This window comes from Python bivittatus, unplaced genomic scaffold, assembly GCF_059951505.1.
Source record: "Python bivittatus isolate LINGU-HERP-01145 unplaced genomic scaffold, Pbiv_v1 ctg000610_np1212, whole genome shotgun sequence".
Classification (NCBI taxonomy): Eukaryota; Metazoa; Chordata; class Lepidosauria; order Squamata; family Pythonidae; genus Python; species Python bivittatus.
In genome coordinates this window covers 11,512,365-11,523,154 of record NW_028277088.1, presented here as the reverse complement: position 1 = coordinate 11,523,154, position 10,790 = coordinate 11,512,365, and the positions used below count along the sequence as shown (strand labels likewise).

General features: G+C 43.5%; 1 protein-coding gene across 2 annotated transcripts in view; it reads left to right on the top strand.

The window, feature by feature from the left end:
- Positions 1–780: 780 nt before the first annotated feature.
- The window catches only part of PITRM1 (pitrilysin metallopeptidase 1), a 37,709-nt gene continuing 27,699 nt past the window's right edge, over positions 781–10,790 (top strand). For both annotated transcript variants that reach the window (XM_025175654.2, XM_088150602.1), the window contains exons 1-8: positions 781–939; positions 1,924–2,032; positions 2,984–3,090; positions 3,546–3,697; positions 6,784–6,898; positions 6,991–7,087; positions 8,386–8,546; positions 9,595–9,721. In XM_025175654.2, the coding sequence (XP_025031422.2) occupies positions 902–939; positions 1,924–2,032; positions 2,984–3,090; positions 3,546–3,697; positions 6,784–6,898; positions 6,991–7,087; positions 8,386–8,546; positions 9,595–9,721 (906 nt within the window). In that variant the 5' untranslated portion in view covers positions 781–901. The remainder of the gene's footprint in view (positions 940–1,923; positions 2,033–2,983; positions 3,091–3,545; positions 3,698–6,783; positions 6,899–6,990; positions 7,088–8,385; positions 8,547–9,594; positions 9,722–10,790) is intronic.

Genomic DNA, 10,790 nt, shown 5'->3' with positions numbered 1-10,790 from the left:
AGGTTTTTCTATCCTTCCCATCTCACTTCCTTTCTTGATTTGGTCTATTTCCAAACATAAACCAATTTCTTTTGCAACTTAATCACTTGATGCATTATTTAAAAAGAAAATGCTAGAAAATACATCATCTTTTCACTGCAAATTTTCCAGACAAAATAAACAAAAACAACGTTGAAAACATATTTGTGTGAAATTTTTTTTTAGGTCATCATACCTCTATCCAAGCCCCCCCATGCCCCAATTTCCTAAGTTTAGAAAATTCTTATTTTTTAAAGAAGTGTTTTCCTTTTCATTGTAATGACATGCATTTAAATGCAGGAGAGACAAAGAGAAGGCAGGACACACTGCTGGTGAAAAAAGATAAGAGAAATGAAGATCTTTCTAAACACACGTTGTCACCGCCTCTGAAAATGAAGATCTGAACTAATGGGGGTCCCGATTTGCCATTGCCTTCTTCTGCGACCTCCCCCGCGCCCCGATTTCTGAGCCCAGCTTCCAGAGCGGGGCTGTCCGCGTGGTCTCCCATCCAAGGGCCAACCTCTTGCCAAGCGCGCCCAGCTGCTGCCTCCTGCTGGGACGACGAGCACAGCCCACGGGCCCGGGCAAGCATGCTGCCCCCCACCCGACCCCACCCCACCCGGGCCGAGGGAGCCGGGAACGAGCGACGCCCGCCCCGCAGCCACCTGCGCTCTTCCAAGCAGCGGCGCAACGCCCCCTTTTTGCAAAGGCGGAAAGGGGCGGAGCCGCGCGGGCGCCCCCTGCCCGAGTGACCATTCCGCAGCCGCGCCGGAGTCAGCGGGCACAGACCCGCGCATGCGCACTCCCGGGGCCCGTCCCGGTCCGCGCAGCAGCCGCCGTAGCGTGGCCGCCTCTTGCTTTGCTGTCCGCCGGGAAGGTCGCCATGTGGGGCCGGTGGCTGGCGCGGACAAGCCTCGCCCGGTGAGGAGAGGAGAGGAGCAGGAGGGACTGCTGGCGGGAGGGCAGAGCCTGGCTTCTTCGCGGGGCGCCGTCGGAAACCGCTTTGCCCATGCTCAGGGGCTCCGGGGCTTCCCCCTCTTCCCCCGACCCCTTGCTGCTCCCCAGAGGGCGAGCACCCTCGGTTTGCAAACGCCCGGAGCCGTCCCGGGGGGCTGGGGCTTTGGAAACCGCTCTGAGGTGGAGCGCGGGAAAGGAAGGAGGGCCCTGAGCATGTGCAAAGTGCTTTCCGCGCCGACCTGACCAGCTGTGCTGTGCATGCGCGCTGCTTCGTCGTGGGGATTGTGGGTAGAGCCTCTCTCCTCTTTATCGTTCCCGGAGCGGTTTTAGGAGCCTTCGTCGTAGAACAAACTAAAGGAAACTTAGTTGGAGAAGCAAGCTGATAGGCGCTACTTTTGTATCTCTGCTTCCATTGTGTTAGGCCTCGGCATTGGCCGTGCAGTGTTGCAAGTGGGGTGGGCTGGCGAAACGGCCCAGGATTTCTCCCTGCATTAAGTCAAATCATACTCCAGCTGCGCACCCCACTCATCCTCCAGAGATCTGGGTGGGACTTTGGCTGCGACTTTTCTTAACTTGCCTGTTTTGGGGAGGGCCTGACGGGTCGGTGCAAAGGAGAATCTGCAAAAATAAAGAGGTTCATGAATGACATGGAGTGACATGGAAGCTCTGGAATAGGGGTTTGTCTCAAGGAGTTAAAAATAAAAATCAAGGCGTTGCTATTTTCCTGTTTTCCTCCTTTTCTTTCTCGAGTCTTCTGGAATGGTTTGCTTTCATTTCTTCGGTTTATTGTGATTCGGCTTTTCCACTCCAGTGTTAGCCTTGCAGTCACGCCCATGATTATCTATTGAATTCTGGGGCGAAATTGCTTTTGAAAATGGATCCCTGCTCTGCCCTCTTCCCTTTACAAAGCTGGGCACTGTCCTTGTTATGTCTTATGCATCTTCGTAGCTCCGGATTGTTTGGGCCGAGACTGTGGCGATGGAAGAGTTATTCCGCGCATGAAAGGGCGCTGCAGTATAAAAGTGGAGATCGCATCCATGGATTCACCGTAAGCCAGGTACAAAGTTTTGTTTCCAAGAGTCACCGTCTCACCTTGAATTCGGGATTCCTGGTAATTTGGGGCTTCCAGAGCTCATTTCCGTGAAAGTTGGCAGCATTTAAACAGGTCAGAAGTTAAAAGCACTGATTTTTCTCTTGCACGGTGCAATTTCGGTCTTCCTGTATCCTGCCTCTGAGGCCTGTGGAAACCCCTGATGACATGCAACGTAAACTGTACATTACAAAGGATGCCTTGCAAACCTTGGTTGTAAAACCGTGGTTTTGCATGGTTGCAAAGACACAGGAGGAATGTGGTGGTTTAGGGCCAGGGAGACTCAGGTTCAGGCCTCATTGCATGAAAGTCACACTCTTGCAGCCAGCCTACCTTGCAGGAATAAAATTTAAGGGAATCCCCACATAAGGGGCCTTGAGCCCCTGGAGGCAAATCAAACAAACTAGCAAATACAGGTCCTTGTTTAGCGACTACCTCATATAGCAATAGTTCACAGTTATGACAGTGATGAAAAAGTAACTTTGCGACCAAAGATCACATTTATGACCTTCGCAAGTCTATAAAGCGGTAAGATCGTAAGCACAGTCACAATTTCACTTAGCAACCGCTTCGCTTAACGTCCGAGTTGCTGGTCCCAATTGTGGTTGCTAAATGCAGACTACCTGTAAATGTATAACAGTAAGGTGAGGGAGGAGGGAGTATTCTTGAGAAAGCTTAGGAAGCTTCTGAGAAACTCTGCTTGTTAGTTTTGAGAACCACCACCCTGATGTGCTACGGGTGTTCCAATTTGGGGGTGTGCAGCTGGCTTGACCAAACTTGACTGTCCTTCCAGCTGTGCTTCTGGGGCAATGTGGCTGAGCATGGATTGTGAACTCAAGCTTTGCAGAAGTGCTGGTGGCTTAATCATTTGTGTTAATTGGGAGAGATGTGTGTATATATATTTTGTTTCTTATCCAGGTGACGGCAATTCCTGAATTATTCTTGACGGCACTTAAACTCAACCATGACAAGACAGGAGCCAAATATTTGCACGTGGCGCGAGAAGATTCCAACAATCTGTTCAGGTCAAGAGTGCTGAATCTCTTTTGTGGGTTGTCTGGTCTTGAAAGCCTTTGAGGCTGTGTAGCATATTTGCCCTTAAAATGTCTGGCATTTTTGTTACTCCCCTTTTGTTTAGAAGTATTAACTTCCAGCGCCAAAGCTCTGAATGCAAAGGGGACCTGGGAGTTCTTGTCTTCTACCAGAAGTCATGGGTTCAGACTTCTACTCAGTTGTGAAACTCACTTTTGTAGTCCTTGGCATGTTGGTTATTCTGCTTCCTCAAGTGTGTTGATTGGGGGAGAGAGACATGAATGTTTTTCCTTATGCGGGTGACATCACGTATTGTACTGTTATGCTCTATATTTAGCGTTTTGCTTTTTTATTGTAAGTTACCTTGAGTGCTTATTTAAACCAAAACGTAAGGTACCCCTTGAAGAAGAAAAATGAAAACTTCAATATTTTCCTGTTCGTCTTACAGCGTGCAGTTCCGGACCACCCCCATGGACAGTACGGGTGTTCCCCACATCCTCGAACACACTGTGCTTTGTGGATCGGAGAAGTATCCTGTCAGGGACCCGTTCTTCAAAATGCTGAATCGGTCGCTCTCTACCTTCATGAATGCATTTACAGGTGAGGAAATGGGAACTGACAGGGTTGTGTACGTGGCAGCTTATTTGTACAATGAAGTCTGCAACGTAGATTGCTTTTTCCAAGATGAATTCTGACTGTGAGTGCCAACAAGACTGTTGCCCAAACAGGGTTACTAAGACACTCCCTCCCCCAAATTGGCAGAAAAAAGAAAAGCCTAGTATGCTTAATAGTTAATAAATGTATAGTGACAATTGGAAATATCAACAGCGCATGGAATACATTGGAGAGAAGGAGGGCAAACTGTCCTGACTGCAGGCGACAGCTAGCTGAAACCCTGAACGGGAACACTTTTTTTAGGAGGCAGATGTACTGCAACATTTTATTGCTGTTTCACAATAAATAAGCAATAAGTAAACCACAGATAAAATCAGAAGACAACCATCAAGAAACCTTAAAATTAGATGGTATCCTCTATATCTAAAAGATGTGCTTAAAAACTTCTGTTCTTAATAATTTCCTGAATTATATAATTAAAGTAATGGTAAAAAATAGATTTTTGAAACCAAGCTCTGATCCTGTTTAAAAAAATTAGGAGCAGGGATTTTATGTTTTAGCATTAAAATCTTGGAAAGAAGAAATCTTCTTTAAGCAGAATGCACCCTCATTTAAGTGTCTGAACTGTCTGTGATACTGGCAGATGTCCCATCTCATCCCTGCCTCACTGTCTCAGTGGTAGGGATACACAACATTTTTGATCTGGGAGCCAAATATCTTGTAGAACTCAGGAACATTTTGTTTCCCTCTGGAGCATGCTGAACCTCCACCCAAACTTTCCCATCTGGCACAGGTTGTATAGGTAAGTATCTAGAATAACTCACATTGCTTTGAGTTTGGAGAATCTACTTCTGGAAATTGCTCCTGAAATGGCACAATTCAGGAAGAGATTTGGCCTAGGCTTGAGGGAAACAAAGGGCTGCTGAGTTCTCAGGAATGTCCTGCTTCTTTTTTGATGAATTTGACATCCCTACTTAGGGGCATGTGTGTTCTTGACCGCTTATGGGAAATTTCTACTCAAGGCAACCAAAAAGCTCCATTTAAGGTTTTTATGATTGGATCTAGATAAGGGAGAGGTGACACTTCTGCACACGTAATAGAGAGCAGACTATTTCCACACACATACATAAAAGTACATTCCCTGTCTTGTTGTTTGACCAGGGGTTCAGAGACCGTATCTAGCTGCTCCCATCTGGTTCGAAAGCTCAAAATCAGGCCTGTTTAGTATCTAGCCTGGAAAGTCAAAATAAATAAATACGTTTCAGAAGAACACAGTGGCAGAGTACTTCCGTACGCTTCCTGAGAAGCGTGTGTGGACTTCTTTAAACTTTAACCAGTGACTTCAACTTTTTATCAGTGGCAAAGAACATCCTTTGCTGATAGAAATCTGGTTTATGCCACACACTAACCAACATTGCATATTTTGTTTGGTGTTGACTTAGCTTATATAAATCCAGACCGTTGTCGATTTTTCTGTTAAATCATGGTTGAGCAAAGCATAGCTTAAAGCAGTCTGTGAACCCAACCAGAAGCTTGCTGTCTCTAGGTTCCCAGCCCTAGTCTAGCTTTCTCTAATGTGGCTTCAGGTAGGTTGCAATGGGGCCTGTTGGCTTGGAAGCAAATTTTTTAACAGGTGAAAGTCCCTGCATCTTTTCATTGTAAGTGGATCCTTTAATAGAACATCGCGGTATGAAGTAGCGGTGTCCAAAATGTTTTAGATTCCAACCATTTTGGTAGTGAGACACCCCGTTTTGAGTGTGAAACACTTTCCTCATATTCAAACTGGACTGTTGATCACCTTAGAAGTTCCTTGAGGTTGAGATAGCTCCATTTGAAGGTTGAGACAAAGGTGAGGTCAAAACCTGTCTAAGAAGGATAAAAATAGCCTGTTTCAAATGCAGAACAACTCGCTTTGAACTCAAGAAGAGTTGGAGAGGGTTGATATTTGACATGTTATGCACATCCTAGGAATGGACTGTTCCCACGTACTGTACCAGTCAGCCATGCACAATCTCTCTTCGAGGGCACCATTTCTCTGCATCCTTTCCTGATTTTCTAAGGGCACTTTATGACACGGTCAACCCTTGGTTTGGGGCTTGTACCCTGTTGTCCTCCAGTCAATGTTGAACTTTTACTCCTGGTAGCCCAAGGCAGCTGAGGAATTGTAGTTACCACATCTGGAGGGATACTGGTACCTATCCCTTCCTTGGGGTTATATTATTATTATTATTATTATTATTATTATTATTATTATTATTTGCCTTTTGTACTTGAAGCTTTCTCAAGCTTTCCAATATTTCCACGTTTCCATAGAATTGGCTCCCTAAGAAATGGTACATGTGCCTAAACATCAGAAATGGCATGAAACATGCTGGGATTAATGGACAGTCAATTAGAAAAGAGCCACGGAAGATTATTTTTATATATAATTACTGCTGCGAGACTGTTACATGTGCAAAAATGGAAAGACTCTGAAATACCCACAATGGAGGAATGGTTGGTGAAGATGACAGAACTAGCAGAAATGGCAAAATTAACTTGTTTGATTAGAGAAAGATCAATAACTGCATTTATCAGGGACCGGAGACCCCTTATGGACTTTCTGCTGCAAAAAAAGAGAAAAATGAACTTGTGATTTATGTGTTTGAGAATTAGAAAGGGTAGCTTATAGAAAGAAGGAAATTATGATATAACCTTAGAGAGAGAGGGTAAAATACAAATGCATTTATAACCGCTGTCAAAAAGATCGGAAGCCATTTCTTTAAAATCTTTTCTTTGTTTCTTTCTATTTCTACTTCTTCTTCTATTTTCTTCCTTACTCATTCACTTTTCTTTCTTTTCTAGTATTTGTATTGTTTTTATCTTGTTAAAACTTCAATAAATGTTAAAATTTATTTAAATTTATTAAATTATTTACTAAAATTTAAAAATTCAAGAAAATTATATTAAAGAAAAGAAATATCATGATACAGGGCTTGGTTTGAAAATGAGATGAAGATTGTAAAACTCATGGATTTAATTTTGAACTGTTTTATTATTTTATTTTTAATTTTTGTCGTCCTCTTATGCAGCTAGTGATTATACACTCTACCCATTTTCTACCCAAAATCCCAAGGACTTTCAGAACCTCCTCTCTGTCTACCTGGACGCTGTGTTTTTTCCTTCTTTGAGGCCTCTGGATTTCTGGTAAGACCTTGCGTTCCAGCTCATGGACAGAGCCACGATGTACAACCCCAAAAATTCTTAACTCGTGTTTTGCATGTCTGAAATCTCCACAGGCAGGAAGGCTGGAGGTTGGAACACGAGAGTCCAGCAGATCCTCAGACCCCGTTAACCTTCAAAGGAGTTGTGTTTAACGAAATGAAGGGAGCTTTTGTAAGCCCTGTTTTATTGTTACACTTTTTGCTGGTTAGGAATTCTTGGGGAGCTGCTATAAAATACTTCTGTTTTTGAGTGGTGACAGGCTGGGCCCAGGGAAGGGGTAGATAGGATAAAATTCTTAAGGAATTGTTCTGAGGCCTAAAACTCACTGAGATGGCAAAGGCTTCAGGATTCGAAAGGAATGCCTTAGATCTTTCACCGTTTAACATTTTCTATAAATGACTTGGATGGGTGTATTGGTTTTCACCCAGCAAGGCTCTTCTTAGAGTTGTCTCCTTGTTTTGCAGGTTCAGACATGGCCTGTGTTCCTACTTTGTACCAAACCATGGCTTGTTTTAACTGTGGTTTGTGAAATGGGTTTATACATGGTACTGAATCCAAACCAAACAAATTATGTTATGGCTTAGCACTATGCATGAACCCATCCACTGTGACTTAGTGTTGCATGTGAATCAGGCTGCTGTAGCTTCGTCAACAAGTCATGATTAAAAATTGTGGCTTTTGTGAATGCAGATCCAATATTTCAGGTGGCAAGCATAGCTTACTTGGACATTTGTGATAGTTGTCTTTCCTGGTTTAGCTGCTCTTGCTTTTAGATAAGAAGCTTGGGGTAAATCAGGGGTCTACAAACAAATAATGCCTTGTCACATGGCATGTTACACCACAGTTGCAATTGATAAGCCAACAGGAAACCATGATTTCACACTGACCCATTCACACATGACTCTAAAGCAGAAATGGGCATGCCTTATTGTAATTTAACATGATGCGTGGAACTACTCCTAATCTCAGAATGTATTTGGTGCAAACTGAGGTTTTCAGGCACATTTCAGAATATGGCTTTCTGATTCTGGTGTGCTGGAGAATCAGAAGGCCACGGTTGGCATTATGCCAACCCATAATTTAGCTTGCTCAGCTGTGATTCGGCTCAATTTCTCAGTTGAACCATTGTGTAAATTGGACTTTTATCTTTCCAACTGAAGTTTCTGCCCCATAATAATCGTATTGCAGCTGTCTTGTTAGCAGAGTCAAAGAACTGCAGTCAATTCTGCAGATGTTACTTGACCTCTAGGGTGGCAGTGGGAAAATGGTAGCCCTCTGGATGTTGCTGAACAACCAGGTTCACCCAGCTGTCCAATGCTGAGGGACGCTGGAGGACTTACATAATATCTTTTTGCAGCCGTAGAGATAACTGGCCATCAGTGCCCAGAGATGATCTGATGTTTGGTTAGTGCTGGGCCATAGAAGATCAGTTCAATTATTCTTATTCTTAATAAAATATTTATTTTAAGGCAGACAATGAGAGAGTTTTCTCTCAGCACCTTCAAAACAAGATTCTTCCTGATCACACATATGCAGTTGTGTCTGGTGGTGATCCATTGAAGATCCCTGATCTGTCCTGGGATCAGCTGAAACAGTTCCACGCGACTCATTATCATCCCAGCAATGCAAGGTATCAGAAAGAAAGAGGAAAGCAAGAGAAAGTGGGGGCATTGTAATAATTGTGCAACAATTGCTTTGTCATTCAGCAAATGACGGAACTCAAGATAGCAAAATAGCTTACCTTTCTGTATTCCCAAGTAAGATTTTGGACACACTGGTTTGGCTGATCCATTTTCTCTAAATGTGCAGTCCTTTTGCTCTAACAAAATTAAGCCAGGAAGACTCTTATTAACCATAGCGTAGTCTCTTTGGAACCGGAAGACCAACTTTGGAACAACCCAGGATATTAATGAAAGGTGAAGATTGTTTAAAAATACTGAACTGGAAGCTAATAAAACTCTTGTTTAGGGAAAATGGGAAACTGTGATTAATTGAAACTGTTTAATTGCATGGGTGTGAATCATGTGAATGTGAATGGGCTATTTGAAGAAATGCCAATACAGAGACAAATCATTTTCTTTCAAATTTTTAGCAATTCTCTTTTCTCCCTTGAGGCAGAGGGCCACCGAAGTTGAATCAAGCCTTTCCTTATTACAGTTCTCAGGGTGGCTCAAAGCATCTTTATTTAACTAGCCTTTTCAATGTTCTAATGTTTCCATTTCTGCTTCTTAGTATTTCATATTTTCTTCCTTTAACTATATTGTGATTATGATTATTTTTAATAGTCTTTTTGCAAGCCATCCAAAGCCATTAAGGGCGTTGGAAATGTATGTTTATTTCTTTTCCAAATGAATAAATAATGAATGTGTTGATCTGTATGTGCAAAGATGTTTAAGGATGTCTCACCTCTGCCCCACCTGCAGAAAAAAAGATGCTCTTAGAGGTCATAGCAGAGCTGGAAATCTTGGGAAGCACATCCCTTCAGCAAGACCTGAAGGCCAGGGGTTCCAGCAGTTCTTCTAGAGCACTGTTTAATATGATAGTATAGACAACTGAGAACAAGCTATCCACTGGGAACACGCTTTCTTGTGGTATCTGCTCTCTCCCATATGCATGAATGGGATTTTCTAGGTCCCCCCCCCCTTGGCCAGTAGTAATAATCTTACGTTCAATTGTAGGTTCTTCACTTACGGTAACTTCCCACTAGAGCAACATTTGAAACAAATCCACGAGGAAGCCCTGAGTAAATTCCAGAAAATTGAACCCAACACTGCTGTCCCACCACAGAAAATCTGGGACAAGCCTGTAAGTTTTTTTCTTTGCTATGTTTGAATGCACCAGGATTCCTGCTCTGTATTCTGTAGAATCAGTTGCTAGAAGAGGGGTTGGCTTCATTGGAGCTAGATCCAGCTCTGATGCAAGTGTCCAAGGCACCAACTCCATCCTTTGCATGCATGCAATGTTCTCAGGTTCCATACCTATAAGTCCAGTTGAAAAAGGCCAGATAGCAAGGGATGGAAAAGAAGCTTGCCTGAAACCATGATGCTGCCAAATTAGAGTAGTCAATAGAGGGATGTGGTCTCCTTACCTCTGTTTGTAGACCTCATGGCTCTTAGATGTCTCAGTGGAAGGATTCCACCACCACTTTTTTTTTGGGGGGGGGGTGGAAAAAGAAAGAAGACTGCAAAGTAAACCTTGCTTTAGGCTTTGCATACCCCCAGTGAACCTACCTGTGTCTACTTTGTGGTTAAGGAAAGAGTGGGCTTCATTCCTCTCTCTCTTCTGTAGCTCCAGATTTGAGAGAAACCATTGCTTCGTCTCACTTGCTAGAACCTGGCTTCTCACTCTCCATGATGAGAGGATAATACTAGGTGGAACTTTACTGATAGAGTTCTAGCGCTAGGGTGCCATCACAAAGAAAGCCCTCTCTACTGCCTGTCCATTTTAGCTTGCAGGAAAAATATACTAGTTGCAATCCCCTGATACTGCAGTTCAGGGATCAGAAAGACTTAACAACCTAGTATCATAGGTTGGAAGGGACCTGGAGATCTTCTAATCCGACCCCCGGCCCAGTGCAGGAATCCTCATACCATTCTTGACAAGTGGCTGTCCAGTCATTTCTGGAAAGCCTCCAGTGATGGAACACCCACAACTTCATCAGGCAGGCTGTTCCATTGCTTAATAGCTCTCGCAGTCAGGAAATTCCTCCTTACTTCAAGTTTGGATCTCTCACTGTAAAGCTTTCACCCTCAGATGCTAGGGAGAATAAATCTACTCCCTCTTCTGTCAAGTTTTCCTTTAGCCTTCTCTTCTTTAGGTTCCTTTAACCGCTCTTTGTAGGATTTAGCCTCCAAACCCCTTACCATCTTTGTTG